Below are 19,209 nucleotides of genomic sequence, written 5' to 3' on the forward strand. Positions count from 1 at the left end.
GTGCTGGTGGTGGTGGTGGTGGTATACTGGGAGGGAGTGGCTTAGTAATTTCTGGTCCCACTACAAAACATCACTTTTTATTAGAATAGGATGCCATCTCAAATCTTCTCTACACAGACCAGCCAGCCAAGCCACAAAGATAAAAACAAAAGAACCCCCGGAAGAAAACGAAAAATGCATTCATTTCACTCCCTTCAAAACCTATATATACATATATATGTTGTTTTCTGTGGGGTTTTTCCTATTTTTTTTCTTGTTTTGATTTTTCAGATGTCTAGTGTTTTTATTTTATTTTTTAAAGTAAATTCAGTCCTTTCATTTCTATAAAGAATGAATGCAGTTTCAGGAGACTTGCCCTGCCTGGCTGTGACAACAGTGCTCTTCCCAGCTCGCCTCTAGTCTCTGTCCACACTCATGCTCTGGGGTGTCTGGAAAAGCCATAAACCTGTGGAAGAGGTCTGTTCCTGTCCGGGCCTCCCGAGCCCCCGGCTCAGTAGCTTACTGCAAAACTTCTGTTAAAAAATATTCACACACATCAATGTGCACGCCTGTCAAGACGCCGAGAAGGAGAGCCTGGAGACATCCCGTCCAGGCTGCGCTTGGTGGGTGGCAGCACGCTCGTACCCGCCCATCCTTGGATGTTGGGTGCTGGGGGTGGGGGAGGGGAGCTGGCGTTCATCTTGGGTAGAGCCCAGCTTCCTGTTTGCGCAGGAAGCACAGAGCAACTTGTATGCAAAAAGGTACAAAACGACTAGTATATAAACATTTGTTTTTAATTCTTTTATATTATTACTTACATCTCCATCGTAACCTCCTCCCTTTTCCCCCACCCCCACCCCTGTCTCCTCCTGGTCCCACCCTCCCTTAGTAATAGAGGCCATCTGTTCAAGTCCGCCTTGGAAACCTCTAACAGACACTTAAATACCACATGAACACGCATTTTAATACACTTTTAAAGAACCTCTGAAGTAATTCCCTAAGAGTAAGTGTGTGCGTAAAAAAAAAAAAAAAAAAAAAAAAAAAAAAAAAAAAACCCGTATATCATTTCCCTTTGAGGGCACTTTGACCTCTGAAGGAGGCAGGGAGGCCGGGCGGCCGCGTGGTTAACGCTTCAGCCAAGGGAAGGCTTCGATGGAGGTCTTGCTTCGGTCGCATAGTCTTAGGGCCAGCTCCTCCCCAGCTGCGATGTCTCGGTAAGTGATGAGGACGACGAGGAGGTGAGGCACGCCACGGCCGTGGTTCACCCTAGTCTGGCAATTCCCACACTCACGGTGGTTGATCAGTGTCCCCAGGCGGTTCGTTTCTCGTGGCATCCACGTAGTTGGTTTTGCTCGGACACTGGAAGTAGTACACGTCGCAGCCGGTGGAGGGGTCTTGTGCGCACAGGGCCTCCGCTTCTGGGAATCCGCGATCTCAAGGAGGTCCCCATGGTCCTCCTGCACCAAGTCTCCTCGGGAGGATTGCTTGGTGCTCACACCCCTGCCTTGGCCATCGATGAAATCAACCTTCATGCTTTCTCCCTTCCCGCTCTCAGTCAGCTCATGTATTGTTTTTGGTTTTGTTTTCCTTTCTTCAGACTGCAGCTCAGCTTTGCTCTTCCCGGAGCTCCTTCACACAGGATAGAGATCTGTGAGTCTTCTGTTGGGCTGTGTTTTCCCCTGAGACTTTTCCCCAGGGGAATGCTTGCCCGTGAGTGGCTTTTTCAGGGCCTGCTTGGAAGACGCTGCCTTGGTAGAATCACATGACTGGGGTGGAGTTTTTGAAGGTTCTGCTGCTTCGGAGTTTTGGTTTGGGAAACGTGCCAGGGGACCTCTCCTGGCATCTTTGATTTTCCGTTCTTCGGATTTCGTGACGCTTCGGACCGCAATCCCCACATCTCTTGTCTCTTCTCGCTTCCTGTAGATTCCGGCTCATGGTTTCCCTTGGCATTTGACCTCGTGATGTGCGACTGAGTTCCTGTAGTGGGGAGCACATTCCAGAGCAGTTGTTTATAGACTCGTGTAGGCATAGATCTTTGACTACCCAGCAAACACGTTCTCCCCTTCTCTGGGGGCACCCTATGGGGCCTCCCTGGGACCTGCTCCACCATCTCCGGGTTTGGGGTCGCCTCCACCACACAGGGCTCGCACATCTTCCTAGTCATGGCTGGGCTCTGTCACCACCTGGAATATTCTGGGAAACCGAGCTTCTGAGAAAAGTTCAAACTTTAGGTTTTAATAGAGCGTATAGTCAGGGTTCTCTAAAGGAACAGAACAGCTAGAATGAAAATATATATGCAATATATTAGAGTGGACTTCCCCAGGGCACCCCACACCCCCGTTCTGGGACTTGTGCCATTTCCCAGGACCCACACCTATCTGCACAGATCTCCACCCCACCCCAGGACAGCACAGAACAGGAAGCAGCATTTGAGAGCCCTCTCCCCCAACTACTGGCCTGCCACAGCCTGCCAGTAGCAGTGGCAAGGTCTCTCCAGGGCCCTCTGAGCTCCACTTTCCTGTTGGGTCCCACACCCCATTCCTGGCCTCACGCCATTTTCCAGGACCCACCTCAATCTATGGCCAGGAGACCAGCGTGGATCAACAGCAGGGAGCAGCAGGAAAACCAGAGGACTAAGGCCACCTGGCACCATGAGCTCTACCTACAACCCCAGAGACCTACTCCCATCAGAGACCACCAGGCCTGCTAATTCCAGAGACAACCAGATGGATAGACGTCAGCATAAGAACACAAGGAACAAAACCCAGGGCCACAGGACACTACCAGAACCCTGCTATTCTACCACAGCGAGCCCTGGAGTACTATCAAATGTGAAGTGAAAGAAAATGATCTTAAATCCGAGATTATGGAAATGGTAGAGGCCTTAATAGAGGAAAATAAATCCCTCAAAGAAATGCAAGAAAATACAAACATTGAAGGAATGGAATAAATCCCTTAAAGAAATATAAGAAAACACAATCAAATGGGAGAAGGAAATGAATAAAACTGTCCAAGGCCTAAAAATGGAACTAGAAGCAATAAAGAAAACACAATCTGAGGCAGTCCTGGAGATGGAAAACCTAGGGAAGAGAACAGGAATTACAGACAAAAGCATCACCAAAGGAATACAAGAGATGAAAGACAGAATCTCAGGTGTAGAAGATAGAATTGAAAAAATTGATAGTCAAAGAAAAATGTTAAATCTAAAAAGTTCCTGACACAAAACATCCAGGAAATGTGGGACAATATGAAAAGACCAAACCTAAGAATAATAAGAATAGAAGGAGAAGACTCCAAGCATCAAGGCCCAGGAAATATTTTTTTTAAAAAATCATAGAAGAAAACTTCCCCAACCTAAAAAAAAAGATATGCCTATAAACATACAAGAGGCTTACAGAACAACAAATAGACTGGACCGGAAAAGAAATCCTCCCATCACATCATAATCAAAACGCTGAATGTACAGAACAACAACAACAAAAGAATATTAAAAGCTACAAGGGAAAAAGGCCAAGTCACATATAAAGACAGACCTATCAGAATTACACCTGACTTCTCACCAGAAACTCTAAAAGCAAGAAGGGTTCAGGCAGATATCTTACAGACATTAAGACACCACTTTGAAGCCAGGCAGGACTCCTGGTGGAGGGAGGCGAACAACAACCCACCCACAAAATTTTTGATCCAAAAATTACCCTGCCTACAAGAAGTGCAGAGATAAAAAGGGAACAGAGATTGAAAGTATGTCCAACCAATGATTGGCCCAACCGGAGACCCCATCCCACCGACTCATCCCCTATCCCCAGCCAACTCCTGACACTATTAATGAGGCTGTACTATGTTTACAGACAGGAACCTAACATGACTGTCTTCTGGGAGGCTCCACCCAACAGTGGATCAGTCAGATGCTTCGAAGGGGTGGAGCTCCAGGGGCTTTGTGTCAATATGGGGGTGGAGGGTGAGTGAAAGACCTGGAGGGGACAGGAACCCCATAAGAAAACCAACAGAGACAACTAACCCCACGAGGGTTCACAGAGACTGAGACACCAGTTAAGGAGCACGCATCGTCTGGACCTAGGCCCCCTGAACATACGTGGCTGGTGGCTTGGTCTTCATGTAGGTTGCCTGGCAAGTGGGTGGGGGGAGGGGTTGCATTTCTAACATGGACTCTATTGCTTGCTTTTGGATCACTTTCCCTTGTCAGAGCTGCCTTGCCTGGCTTCAGGGAATGAGGGTATTCTCAGTCCTGATGTGACTTGATATTCTGGGGAGGGTTGATACAGGAAGAGGGGTTCCCCTTTTCTGGGGGAAAAAGGGAAAGTCAAAAATGGGGGAAGAGAGGAGAGAGAGATTTGCCCTTGGGATGTAAAGTAAATAAGCTTAAATTTAAAAAACAAAACTGGAGAAAAAAAAAACAGAAATTTATTAGAATGAGTTACAGGCTGTTGTCTGGGTAGTCTGGAAATGGCTGTCTCGCAGTGGTAAGTCCAAGAATCTGGTAGTTGTTCAATCCAGGGGACTGGGCATCTCAGCAGTCCCAATGAGGTGCCAGTGTCCCTGGGAAATGGGTCTTAAATATACCCTTCAATTCAAAGCTCCTCCTTTCTAATTAATCCCAGTCATCTGGTTCCTTGCTCCTCTTCTTGACCCGGGGTTAACTTTATTAAACCCTGTGAACAGAAAGCTCTTGGATTAAAGGTGTGAGATAGTGCTGAGCCACACCGTAAGCACCTGTTTACAGTAAACAGAAAGCTCTTGGAATAAAGGTGAAAAACATTCACCTAAGACTTCCTAGACTACTTACTGCAATGTAAAGGAAACAGTGTGACAATAAATTATTTTTATAAGTACAAACAAAATTAAATAAAAGGGATGTGTCACTGGGTTTTGAGCAAGTCTTTGAAAACAATTAAACACTTGGTTGCACAATTATATTGCTATCTCAGTATTTATTAAATGTAAAAACTATTTTTTTAAATTGGAATAAAAAAAAGTTTAGTAATAAAAATGATTATCCCCCACTCCTATAGGCTATCAGATTCCTGCCAGAAAACAAGCTAGGATCGTTCTCTTGGTGAAGGAAGAGTTGGCTCGTTTTATCAATGTTGCTCATAAAAGGTACAAAAATCTCCGAGAGAAATATGTGAATTATCAGTGAACTAAAGTCAGGCAAACCTGGACACCATCCTCAAGGGGAAAAAAAAGCTATTCAATTAGTCTGGTTACTGCTGTAACAAGGCCCTACAGAAAAGCACCAGAGCCACAACTGTTGCCTCCTTGAACTCGAAAAGACCTTGGGCCTGGTGGCTCCCACTTTGTTCTTGAACCCCTAATCTCTTTCCTGTCGGTGTTGATAAGGACAGAGATGAAAACCCTGCTCCATTGTATCACAAAATGGCAATGTTCTGAATGTTAAGCTTTGGTGATAGGTGGTTGGAAGGAGGTAGATGGTGGCAGGCTTGCAGAAGGTGAGGAGATGAATTTTCTAGGAGCCCACACAAACATGTGTTTCCCAGCACATTCTGATGCTTACTCTATTACTTGCCGAGAAATATGAATAGCAGCTGCACCATTCAGGGTGTCATTTTGAAAGCAGTACAGATCCATAAAAACAAGACAAAAAAAAAAAATCACTTGACAGGAGTGTCTTTGTCTTTTTTTTTTTTAATCCTAGACAGGAAAGGAGAAAGGCAGCTGATATTGAGACAGCAGCATAAATACCTGCTCTGCTTACATATCAGTCACTCAAAATATGCATTTTGCTTGTCAGTCTTGGCTCCATAACAGACCGTTCTCAGTTCTTCCTATACTATTCTCGGGGCCATGTAAGGAGACACAACTGCACGGCTGGATGGTTCTCTTGGAGGTAAGCTTCACCAGGGAGTGTCACTAAATCGTTCTAAACCCCTGTGGTAGGAAACATTTAAATAGTCTGTCACAGCAGCATCTTCAACAAATGGTGCTGGTCCAACTGGATGTCTACATGCAGAAAAATGAAAATAGATCTATATTTATCACCCTGCACAAAACTAAAGTCCAAGTAGATCAAAGACCTCAACATAAAACCAGATACTCTAAATCTGTTAGAAGAAAAAGTGGGGAACAGCCTAGAACTCATTGGCACAGGAGACAACTTCCTGAACAGAACACCAACAGCACAGGCTCTAAGAGCAACAATCAATAAATGGGACCTCATGAAACTGAAAAGCTTCTGTAAAGCAAAGGACGCCGTCATCAAAACAAAACGCCTGCCTACAGATTGGGAAAGAATCTTCACTAACCCTTTATCTGACAGAGGACTAATATCGAGTATATACAAAGAACTAAAGAAGCTGAAAAGCAGCAAACCAAGTAATCCAATTAAAAAATGGGGAACAGAGCTAAACAGAGAATTCTCGACAGAGGAATATCGAATGGCAGAGAAACACTTAAAGAAATGCTCAACCTCATTAGCCATCAGGGAAATGCAAATCAAAACGACCCTGAGATTTCACCTTACACCCATCAGAATGGCCAAGATGAAAAACTCAAGTGACAACACATGCTGGAGAGGTTGTGGAGAAAGGGGAACCCTCCTCCGCTGCTGGTGGGAATGTAAACTGGTACAACCACTCTGGAAATCAATCTGGCGCTTTCTCAGACAATTAGGAATAGTGCTTCCTCAAGACCCAGCTATACCACTGCTAGGTATATACCCAAAGTTTGCTCAAGTACACAAAAGGGATACTTGCTCAACCATGTTTATAGCAGCTTTATTTGTAATAGCCAGAACCTGGAAATGACCCAGAAGTCCATCAATGGAGGAATGGATACAGAAATTGTGGTATTTTTACACAATGGAATACTACTCAGCAATCAAAAAGGAGGAAATCATGAAATTTGCAGACAAATGGTGGGATCTAGAAAAGATCATTCTGAGTGAAATATCCCAGAAGGAGAAAGACAAACATGGTATATACTCACTTATATAGACCTATAAGATATGACAAACATAATGAAATCTATACACCTAAAAAAGATAATCAAGAGAGCGGACATGGGGTAAGATGATCAATCCTCGTTTAGCAAGACAGATGGGATGTGCATTGAACGTATGACAGGAGTCTACTGAGCACATCTGAAAGACTCTAACTAGCAGTGTTTTTAAAGCAGATACAAAGACTCATGACCAAACCTTCAGCAGAGTACAGGGAATCATAGGAAAGAAGGGGAGTTAGTCTGATGGGGAAAGGATAGGAGCTCCACAGGACCAAATATATCTGGGCACAGGGTCTTTTCTGAGACTGACATTCAACCAAGGACCATGTATGAATGTAACCTAGAACCTCTGCTCGGATGTAGCCTGTGGTAGCTCAGTAACCAATTGGTTTCCCATAGTGAGGGGAACAAGGACTATTTCTAACAGGAACTCAATGGCTGGCTCTTTGACCTCCCCACCTCCCAAGGGAGGAGCAGTCCTGTTAGGCCACAGAGGAGGGTTTTGCAGCCAGTTCTGAAGATACCTCATAAAACAGGATCAGATGAATGGGGAAGAGGTCCCCCCCTATCAGTGGACTTGGAAAGGGACACGGTGGAGATGAGGGAGGGAGGGTGGGATTGGGAGGGAATGAGGGATCGGGATACGGCTGGGATACAGAGTTAATAAAATGTAACTGATAAGAAAAAAATAAAATTAAAAAAAATTAAACATAAAAACATAAAACATAAAAAAAATAGTCTGTCACAGATATGGAAGAAACAAATGCCTCACTTCACCTATAGATTTGCTTCAGAGAGACCCAGTCAAGAGAACAGACCCTAAGCTTTGCTTGCAGATTTCCGGCTCGGATGCTTCAGTTTGGGTTTAGTGGGTTTAGCTTCTCCATTGGTCTGTAGTGCCTACTGCAATGTCTCCCAGACCCTGTGTCATGTAGACAGTCCATAGGATGAAGTCTCCAAGAAAATGGCCTGAGTGGCCCAAAGACCAAATTATTCTCAGTCAGGAAGGGCAAGACTGCATGCACAGCTTTTTCCTGCTTGGTACTTACAGGACTTCAGAATTCAATATAACCACCAAAGCCTGTTGCGTTTGCTTGGCTTGTGTTTTGTTTCCTTGTGGATGATGGATGGCATATTCAGTGTCACACACAGACACATAGAATATTTCCATGACTGCAGAAGTTTCCATCCAGTGGCATTATTCCAGAGACTCTGGTACTTACTTCTGCAGGGTCCTAATCCATTTGAGCAACCAAAAAACAATGTGGTCAATGCAAAGCAGTGGGTTGTTTGTTTGCTTGTTCGTTTTCAAAGCTTGGGTTCATATCCAGCTACACAGCACACTCCCATGTGTTGAGATTTCAAGGCCCATTAAAATATCAAAAAAAAAAGTACCAGAAAGACCAACATGGGTCTCTGGCTGCTTAATTTCCAGTGTAATGAATACATTAACAAAGAAATTCTGGGTAAAATATGTAGTTAGTTTAATTTTTAAAAGACATTAATCTCTCTCTCTACACACACACACACAAGCATTCTTGGGGAAAAGATGAGTTAACCAAAGGAACAAGAAGCTTTTCATCACTTCACTCCATAGTCTGTATCTACTGCTACTTTGACAAGAACCAATGGATACCTTGCCCAACAGACTCCAGGTTTCAGACTGGCTTCAGGGAACTAATGACCTCTGCCATTTGCCAACGGTGTAACTGTCTCTGAACTTAGGCTCTCAGATCCTGGTTCCATGTCTTGGGGTGAGAGTATGAGACCACCCATTAATACAGAATCCTAAGAGTTGGATCCTGTATGTCCTTCACTCTTGCCAAGTAGTAGGCTCAGAAAAAGTCTTCTCGAAATCTTCCCTTTTATGCTAGCGGGCCTGACTCTACCTTAGGCAGACTATTAAGAAGAGTCCACTCACTAGCCATAAATCTCCCACAGTGATGAGCATTCTGGAGGAAACCCAAGAGAGCAGGGCCAGTGACGTTAAGAATAAGCAAAAGCCCTGTCAAATAACATACACTGTGAAAGAAGAGCCTGTTCCTAGAACACAGAGTGAGGGCACTTGTGTAGTCTCCTTTCTTCCTCCCTCCCGTCCAAAACATCAAACTCAGCCTAGGACTCACCCCCCCACCCACGGGGCCAATGGTGACATCAGCACTCCTGGAAAATTCCCAGTGCTGCATCAGTCTTTATTAAGCAAAATATTATGATGTGCCTTGTGCACGCGACTACACACATTTTCTAAGCTCCTTTGAAATCAGAGACGTCTGTACACAAAAAAATGAGGGTGGATTAATTCTGGTACCATCATAGAGCTTAACGAGCTGGGTGGCGTTTATTTGTTATTTATCTTCTGTCTTACAACATACATTCAGTGTCAGACTGCAGGATGTTTGCTTATGTTGTATAATAGATTCTCAGTTTTATGCTTTATCATCAATGCATTCTTTTTTTAATTTTAATTTTTTATTTATTCATTTTATATCCCAGTCATTGCCCCCTCCCTCTTCTCCTCCCGGTCCCACTCTCCCTCCCTGTTTCCCCTATCCCCCCTCCCCTCCTCCTCAGAGAAGGGAAGCACCACCAACTCCTTCCCATACCACATTGCATCAGCACTAAGCACATCCTCTTCCCTTGTGACGTGTTGAGGTGGCCACCACCAGGGGAAAGTGATCAAAAAGCAGCCAATAGAGTCCATGTCAGGGTTAGCCCCCATTCCTCTTACTAGGGAACCCATGTGAGGACCTAGCTGCCCATCAGCTACATCTGTGTAGGGGGCCTTGGTCCAATCCATGCATGGTCCTTGGTTGGTCCTTCAATCTGACAGGTCCTACTGGACCCTGGCTGGTTGACTCTGCTGGTCTTCTTATGAAGCTCCTGTCCCCTCTGCATCCTTCTCTCCTCCCCACCCCTCTTTCACAAGTCAAGACATATTCTTAGTAAGGATCTGAGTACCTGTGAACCAAAACTAGGGATCTGTGTCTCAACATTTATGTGTTTGCTTATTTGTTTTTGAGGTGTGTTCATGCGTGTGTATGTGTGCGTTCATGTGTGTTCAGATACGTGCGTGTTTGTATATGGGAGACACACATGTGGAGACCAGTGGACATCGTTTCCTAGGCACCGTCCACATCTTATTTCCAGACAGGGTTCTTCACTGATCTGGAGCTCACCCAACCGAGTCGGCTGGCTGGCCGGTGAGCTCTAGGTATCCATCCTTCCCCATGCTGTCATTACAAGGATGTGCCACCACACCACGCCTGGGTTTTGTTCTGTGGGGGTTCTGGAGATCAAATCCAGGCCCTCGGCTTTGTGAGGCAAGCAGTTTGCTGGTTGACCCATCTCCCTAGCTCTCTCGATTATTTCTGAGACTGAGTCTCACGCCACCCAGGCTGGCCTTGAATGCTACATAGCAAAATACAACACTGACCTCATGACATTCCTGTGTCTACTTCCCTAGTGCTAGGATGACAGGCATGTGACACCACACCCAGTCTTAAGGTTTGGTTTGGTTTTGTCGATTAAAAGGTTAAAGCAGCTCTTATTTCCTTTTTTTAAATGTACATTTTTAGCCTACTAATGAGAAACTGTGTATGTTTAAGATGGGCAAGAACAGTCTCAATGTGAGTCTAAATTGTGTAAAAGCGTTAGACTGAGTTAATGTATCTTTCACTTTCTATAGTTGTTGCTTTTGTGACGAGGGAATCTGAAATCACCTGTGAGAGGTGTTCAAGTGCATTGTGCACTGTTGTTTGTTATAGTCAACAATGTGTGCTGTGGATTTCATGAAGTCATTCCTCATAAGGCCTTTTCACCCCAACCTTATTTCCCAGCCTTAGTGACCAAGATTTCACTCTCCTGATGAAAGTCCGGTGCTTTGTTTTGTCTCGATGTTAGAGTCCGCACGCGTGTAACATCATTCATCATTTGTCTGCCTTATTACACTAAGGATAGTGTACGTTGGGTTCAAACCTCTCGCAACCAATCATTTTCTTTTTAAAATCTGAGTAGTATTCTGTGATGCATATATACCACGTTTTATGTATGTTTATGTATGTTTTATGGACGATTCAGTGCTGTGGCTATGTCAGATATTCCTGGGACACTCTGCTTTTGGTTTACTGTCTGTATATCCAGAAATGGATGATGGATCCTTAGGGGCAATATTTTCAGTTTTGGGTGAACCCCATACTCCTTCCTCTGTTGCTGTTCCCTCTTCTCATCCCAGGAGGACCTCTGCATCACTCTCACTTTGATCTTTCCTTTGAAACTTCTTTGACCTTTCTGCTTTTTATGAGTCCATTTTTCCCACCTTTTAAAATGAAAATGAGATCAATTGATTAAGAGTTGAGAGCTGATATCTTGATTTGAATTTGCATTGCTCTGATGATGAGTGCTATTAAGTATCTCCTCAAAGAGCTGTTGGTTCTTGGTGTGCTTTACCTGGAGAGTACCCCTGCTTCTTCATAATGTGGTTATTTGAATCCTTGTGATTGTGTTGATTATTAATTATTAAAATAGTAACAAGAAGTACGAAGACGTTTTAAATTTTAGAATACCCAGGGAACTCCTTCTTGCTTAGCTGCTTTAGATATACAGATTTTAGTATGATTATCCTATATTCTAATATCCAACTTATAAAGGAGTATATACTATGTATGACTTTCTGCTTCTGGGATACCTCACTCAGGATGATCTTTTAGTTCCCACCATTTAGCTGCAATTTCATGATATCCTTGTTTCTAATAGCTGAGTAGTATTCCATTGTGTAAATGTAACAGTTTCTGTATCCATTCCTCCATTGAGGGACATCTAAGTTGTTTCCAGTTTCTGGCTATTACGAATAGAGTTGCTATGAACATGGTTGAGCAAATGTCCTTGTTGTATACTTGAGCATCTTTTGGATATATACCTAGGAGTGGTATAGCTGGATCTTCAGGTAGCACTATTCCTAATTTTCTGAGAAAATGCCAGATTGATTTCCAAAGTGGTTGAACAAGTTTACATTTCCACCAGGAATGGAGGAGGGTTCCCCTTTCTTCACATCCTCTCCAGCATGTGTTGTCACTTGAGTTCTTGATCTTAGCCATTCTGATGGGTGTAAGGTGTAGTATCAGGGTTGTTTTGATTTGCATCTCCCTGATGACTAAAGATGTTGAGCATTTCTTTAAGCCATTCGATATTCCTTTATTGAGAATTCTCTGTTTAGCCCTGTACCCCATTTTTTAATTGGATTACTTAAGCAAGAAGGAGGTCTCTGGGTTAGATGCTCAATCCTCATTCAGAAAGGCAAATGGGATAGGCCTCCCTTCTTAGACCTCGGAAGATGGAGAAAGCAGGGAACAGGACAGTAGCATACCACAGAGGGCCTCTGAAAGACTCTAACCAGCAGTGTATAAAAGCAGATGCTGAGACTCATATCCAAACTTCAGGCAGAGTGCAGGGAATCTTATGAAAGAAGGGGGAGATAGAAAGACCTGGAGGGGACAGGAGCTTCACAAGGAGAGCAACAGAACCAAAATATCTTGGCCCAGTGGTCTTTTCTGAGACTGATACTCCAACCAAGGACCATGTATGGAAATAACCTAGAACCCCTGCACAGATGTAGCCCATGGCACCTCAGTGTCCAAGTGGGTATCCTAGTAAGGGGAATAGGGCCTGTCTCTGACATGAACTCAGTGGCTGGCTCTTTGATCACCTCTCCCTGAGGGTGAGGGGCAGCCTTACCAGGGCAAAGAGGAAGACAATGCAGACAGTCCTGATGAGACTAGGGTCAGCTGGAAGGGAAGGAGGACCTACCCTATCAGTGGACTAGGGGAGGGGTATGGGAAGAGAAGAGGGAGGGAGGGCAGGATTGGGAGGGGGTGAGGGAGGGGGCTGCGGCTAGGATACAAAGTGAACAAATTTTAATAAGTAAAATATATTTTTTACTTATTAAATATATATATGGGAATGGGGGCAGAATTAGGAGTAGAACCCAGGGCCTCACACATGCTAAACTACTATTCTGTCACTGAGTTGGACCCTCAGTCTTTACATGCTATTTTTTTAATTATATAAATTCACATATAATATTTACAAGGTCAATGTCTCAAAGAAAGTTTCCTTGTATAGTAGAATATGTAAATAGGCCTATTTTCTGGATGTCTGGTTGATAGATGGAATTTTACCCCTCAGGACATTTTTTCCTTTTTTGAAACATAGCAGAAAAATAAATGTTTATAAGAAAACAAGAGCCTAAAAATTCTCTTTACACATATAATATATATGTACACGTATGCTGTATTATATATAATATACATATTAACTTACAGATACCAATTGATAAGTCTCTATCACGAGCAATCCTCAGAGCATTTGTGCCCTGCCCTGTTTATCAGCATGTTAGTGAACTGTTGTCCAGTACTCTTTTTCTAGATCAAAAAGTAAATGTTCTTTTACTAGTTTCTCCATTACTTGGTTTATGATTGTAGGGCATGAAGACCATCAGGGAGGCTGAGCTGATTTTAAGTCACTGGTGGGTTGGGTTGGGTTGGTTTGGGGTGGGGTTGTTTTCATTTTTCCACTTAATTTTATTTTAGACTATTATTTTAATGATATTTTCACGAAATAAAAAACTATGCCACGGAATCAACATTGTTTTTGGATGTGCTTTTGACATGGGTAAGTGCATGGTAGAAAAAGAATTATGTATGTGTAAAGACAGAACCACAAAGTCATAGGACTTGAATTTGAATGCTCTTCCAATTTCTTCACAGATATAGGATTTTGCTCCCTTCTTAGGATGCCCTTTCTTCAACCAAAACAGATATTAATGAAGACATACTCATGCGTGTGTGTGTGTGTGTGTGTGTGTGTGTGTGTGTGTGTGAGCACGGGACCTCATGTAAGCTCTTGAACTGTATCTCAAACTTTTAAATATATTTTGTTTTTGAGACAATATCTTGCTAAGTTACTCCGCTGTCCTTCCCCTCACTCTGTAGTGCAACCAGGCACTGACTTTTTGTGCCTTCTGCCTCAGCTTCCTGAGTAACAGGGATTGTGGACTTGTACCAGCAGGTTTGAAAGCTTACTCTAAGAAATAACAGGTATTTGGGCTGGGTGAGGCAAGGCTTTTATGCCAGCATCCAGTGGTGGGAGGCAGATGAATCTCTGGGAGTTCATGGCCAGCCTGATCTACACAGCAAGTTCCAGCCTAGCAGAAAGGGTAATGAAACTGTGTCTATAAAGATGGATAAAAGAAAGATAGGTAGGAAGGGAGGGAGGGAAGGAAGATAAAAGGAAAAGAAACATTATAAGGGCCTCCATCACTGAAACTAATATCTGGTAATATCTCTCAAATTCCCAGTCTTGAAACAGTTGCTGAAGGAACTGTTTTTTGGGGAGATGAATGAACCTAGTGTTTTGGATGGCAGTACCCATCTCCATATTTAAGTGCTGTACATTAAGTGTATTTGAGTCTTTCAGTTTCTTATCTATGTTTCTGACTCTTTCGTTCAGAAACAATGAAAGTGGGAAACAGTGTAGTAAGAAACACAGGAGTAAGGGAAAGACGACAAAGGTGTGGAGAATGAGAGGACTTCCATTCCCCTTGTCAGCACCTGCCATTGAGCCTGTCCTTCAGAGCCCCAGGAGAACTGGCTCAGGAGCCAGGAGGTCCTTCTCTTGGGAGAAGGAAGAGGTGGGATTCCTTGTGGCCACAGGAATGGCCTCTACTTGGCGCTGGTGACCAGGGTAAATTAACAGACATAGGCCACCCCTTTCCTCATCAGAAGACTCGAGACTAGTGTGACACTAACCTCCACAGTGACCCACAGTGGCTCATTCTATCTGTTCTGGAAGTTTCTGCATTTGTTTCTTTCTGTGGTATTCCCTAATAGCAATCTGCTTGCTGCAGTGGTGGTCTCATCACCGTGGGCCCATTACAAGTGTTCTCACTCTGCTTGTACTGCACGCCTCAGAGGTTTGGGTACTTGGGTCCTTTTCAGATGCTCAAGATGAGCAAGATGCTCAAGATGCTCAGATGAACAAGCTAACATTTCAAGTGAGCTGCCCTCAGTGAGGAATATGTCAAGGAAATTTATATGTAAAATAACTACATTTACCTAATTAAAAAAAAATATTTTCTGAAATGGGGTATGGCAGCACACATTAGAAATCCCAGCACTCACAGGGCCAATATGGGAGCATCACAAATTCAACATCAGCCTGGTGTACCAAGCAAACCCCTGTCTTTCAGGATAAGGAAATCATAATGATTGAAAGAATTAAAATAGCCTGTGACTGGCTAGATTAAGAAATGACCCACCGAAATTTGTGACTTCCTTTCCTCAACTTACTGATGCTGGGGAACACTGCACAGAGTCCCAGGCCCCAATTTCCCACTTTCTCTCGAGAAGAATGTCGCATGAATTCTTGCATTTCCTTGCTTCTTCAAGATATGTCACAGTGACACCTTGCTCTCGTATGCCCAGTGTACTGGAACTGATGTTACTATAGCAACAGCACCCACAGGGTAGCATTCCCCTGTAAGTACAGTGGCTGGAACACGAGTCGGTTGAAAAGCTTCATGGGGGTTTTTATTAGTAGATGATGCAGTCCTCCGTTATGTACGGCTCCTGACCTATCCAAGGCTTACACATCAAGTACAGATCACCTGATGCTAATCACCTACAAATGTTAGATGGCCCAGAGTACTCTCACAGAAGCCAGTGCTGTAGCTGGTTCTTTGCACGGCATCCCTGACTAACATCTACAATGAGAAACCAAGAGCAAAGTGCAGGCCCAGAGCTGAGAACCCTTTTGTACTTACAGCACATCCTATGTGCCTAAAAAGCACCATTAACATTGGTTGCTAAATCAAGGAGGCCCTCTTTTGACCAAAGGAGATGGGCAATGGTTAACATCACAGAAGACATGTTTTCAACCCAGTGGAGGGGAAAGACATGTACTGAAGATAAAGATGGAATTACTGTAATTCCCAATGGGATTCTCTTGCAATGGAATGTACTGTTTGATGTTGATCAAAAGTGGTGAGAGCACTACTGGGGAGACTTCTAACACTGGATTTGGTTTGTTTTTCAGACATGGAGATGACTTGATTGTGACCCCATTTGCTCAGGTAAGCACAGCTTAGAGTGGGCAGGGCTTTCTCACAGATTCACACATTTTATGTAGGGATCTTACTCTGATTCTTACTGTAACTTTACTACATACATCTATGAGGATGCAAATTGTTTGCTTCGTTCATGTAATTAAAAGGCAATGCTGGAAAATGTAACCTTAGCCCTACAGATGTGCTTTGTGTAAGGCTGTTAGACCTGAGGAGTGTCTGTACTTCAAATAACAAGTTACCAAGAGAGAGAGTACCCAGCGGGCCCCTATTTCCCTAACAGGAATTAGCGCCAGAAGGAGACTGTATCATGGATTAAATTACATCTTGTATAATTAGTTCATGATCCGTGTTTGAAATTCAATAAGCCTGTTCAACCTGATACTTTATTTACTCCTTTTTTACATGTGTTATTTGTACAAAGATTTAGCTGAGTAACACATTTGTGTTCTTCATGCGTAAGAGGTGAGAAGATTTCAACTCCATGACACAGATTGAGATGATAAAATGACCTAAAGTGTTTTGGACTGTGTCTAGAATAGTGAAGGACCCAGGGTTTTGTTGAGCAAGATGGAACCTCAAACATCTTGGGTAGATTTAATTATCTGAATGGAGATTTAAAAAAAAATCAATGTTTTATTCTAATGTCCAAATCATAACCAGATTTAGGTACTAGCTAACATCTAAACTCTTTCCTACTCTTAAGTTTTTGAACTTCTGATCTTTTATATTAGCTCTGAGGCTCGCTGGTCCACAGAAAGAGGTGTTAACTTTAGTTAGCTTGTATATTTTATTTTAAAATGATTCTTCTCTGTGTTCAACGTTTTTTCTTAGGCATGAAGTCTCGTGTTGGGAGGAGTCCCTCCCCCACCTGTTCCTCATGCCCACTCTTAATTTCTTCCTATTGAACATAGCAACAGTTTAGCCAGGGTCTTCAGGGCCAACGAACATAGGAAGAGTAAAAGCTGTGCTGGAAGCTGGAAAGCTGTCTCTGCAATCAGCTGCTTATTTCCCACAGTCCACTGGTTTTGACTGCCTTTCTAAAACACAAATCCTGTGTTCCTGGTAGCAAGCATCCAACCCCTGGGTCCCTAGAAACAAACATCCTTGAGTCCTTTAGATACAGGAGATATGCCTGTTCTGAAAACATTGGGTGGAAACAACTCTATCATTTTGCTTGTGTCAGACACCTAGATAGTTTCAGGGGGAAATTACAGTGCTCATTAACACTATGGGGAATTATTGTCCCATGAGTTATAGGGCATCAATAGCATTTTTTAAGCCCCAGCCTGCCCCCTCCCATCCCAGCTGGAGCCAGATTCCAAATTGTGGCCAATTCCAACTTGTGGCCAAATTCACTGACTACGTGGGGAGCCCTTTTGGGCAGTGGGGAAGATTGCTGTCTCCTTTTCAGTTGGCTTTTTGCTCTACTTTTATAAAACAAACAAGCAAAAAAAGACAAGTAAACAAGTAACTCCAACCAACCAATATACCAAATGAAACACAACAAAAACTTGTATGTCATCGGGATGAATTATAGTTAGCATCCTTCTAGATGGCTCCATTCTTACTAGAAAGTCATTATGAATTCGCCTAGAGCTTTCTGACACACAGAAACAATCACTTCATGTATTTTAAAGTAAAACTTGGAAAGAGGTTTTATTTTCAACAAAAGTAACTTTTTTATCCTGTAAATAATTTTCCACTGATGTTTTTATTTTTTATTTTTTTCTGAAGTGAATCCTGAGAATCTTTGACCTCACAAGAACACACCTCCCCTCCCCGTCCCCCTCCCTGTCCCCCTTCCCCTTCTCCCCCTCCTCCTCCTCCTCTTCCTCCTCTTCCTCCTCCTCCTCCTCACTGCCTTGTATTTCAGTCTATGTTATACTGACACCCAGTGGCATACTCTGTGTATGGCCTGGAAAACGATCCTGAAAAACCTTTCTTTCATTCATTCACTTTAGCTGTTTAATGAAGCCAGCCTTTTTTTTTTTTCCTGCCAACCTCAATGAATCCTGTTGGCTAAGAAATGTTTGAAAGCACCTAAAGGAGCCTGAGAATTTTGTGTGTGAATATTCCAACCCTGTACCTAGCCCATGAACAATTATTTTTTCCTGTAGTGTTATCACTGTTTATTGTTAAGATTTTATAATTTTTCATCATTCCTGCTTGTGTGTGTGTTTGTGTGTTTGTTACTTGCCTTAAGCAATTACACACTTACTTGGAGAAGCAATGACTTTAATTTTCTAAGCCTGAGCCATCTAGAAGACACTGTAGGGATCCTTTGAAAATAAGCATTAAGGAGGCGAGAAAATTCTCTACACTGCAGAGCCAGGACTGCAGCTTCTAATGCTGGGACTGAGCATATGCAGAAAGCTGCTCTGGAACAGAAAAGAATCCATGAACCTGGACCTTCATCTAGGGCCTCTGCTAAACCCTTTTCCTCTTTTTCTCCTCCTCTGGCAAGGCTTGCTTCCCTCCTTGTGTCCTGAGAGACAAGAGTGTTTAAGGGGGAAAAAAAAAACTTAGCAATATTTGTAGGAAGAATGTCAGTTTAGTCACCGAGGCCCAGAGCCACATCACATGTGGCTCATTCATCTGGAAAGCTTCTATTTCCATTTCTGCCAACATCATATGAGTTACGGAGTGGAAGATATTGTTAACATTTTCATATAAAACCATCTTCGTCCCACCACAAATCGCAACAGTGACCTAATCCAGACTCACTTCCATGTTTTTTCAATGTCATTTACTACAGAGTTTACAACTGCATATGGAAAATACAGCCTAAAAGTCAGCATGTCAAAGGCAGGCAGACAATGCCTAAGGGGAGGATTTTCACCTCACTTTCATTTTGAAATGTGTCATACTATATATGTAGTAAATATATAAATACATACTATATATGTAGCAAATATATAAACAGTGAAACAAACAGCTAAGAAATGGAATAATATTAGTGCTTCAAATACCATCCTCCCCAATTCCATTTGTCTGTCTGACCCATTCCATTTTTCTGTCTGTCCACAGAAGTAACAATCATTTGATTTTTATCCCAATTATGGAGCTAGATACTTTTTGCTTGACAACTTTCTTTGTTGTTTAAATTCTTTGACAACCAAAAATAAGAATTATTT

At 43.0% G+C, this 19,209-nt stretch overlaps 1 protein-coding gene and 1 pseudogene across 2 annotated transcripts in view; one reads left to right on the top strand and one right to left on the bottom strand.

Annotated features, from left to right (window-relative positions):
- The window catches only part of Pde4d (phosphodiesterase 4D), a 678,798-nt gene that overhangs the window by 485,449 nt on the left and 174,140 nt on the right, over positions 1–19,209 (top strand). For both annotated transcript variants that reach the window (XM_055603448.1, XM_055603449.1), the window contains exon 3: positions 16,045–16,081. In XM_055603448.1, coding sequence (XP_055459423.1) covers positions 16,045–16,081 — 37 coding nt within the window. The remainder of the gene's footprint in view (positions 1–16,044; positions 16,082–19,209) is intronic.
- LOC129673654 (N-lysine methyltransferase KMT5A-like) lies at positions 1,052–10,186 on the bottom strand (annotated as a pseudogene).

Source organism: Psammomys obesus, unplaced genomic scaffold (assembly GCF_907164565.1).
Source record: "Psammomys obesus unplaced genomic scaffold, mPsaObe1.curated_primary_1811, whole genome shotgun sequence".
NCBI classification, from domain to species: domain Eukaryota; kingdom Metazoa; phylum Chordata; class Mammalia; order Rodentia; family Muridae; genus Psammomys; species Psammomys obesus.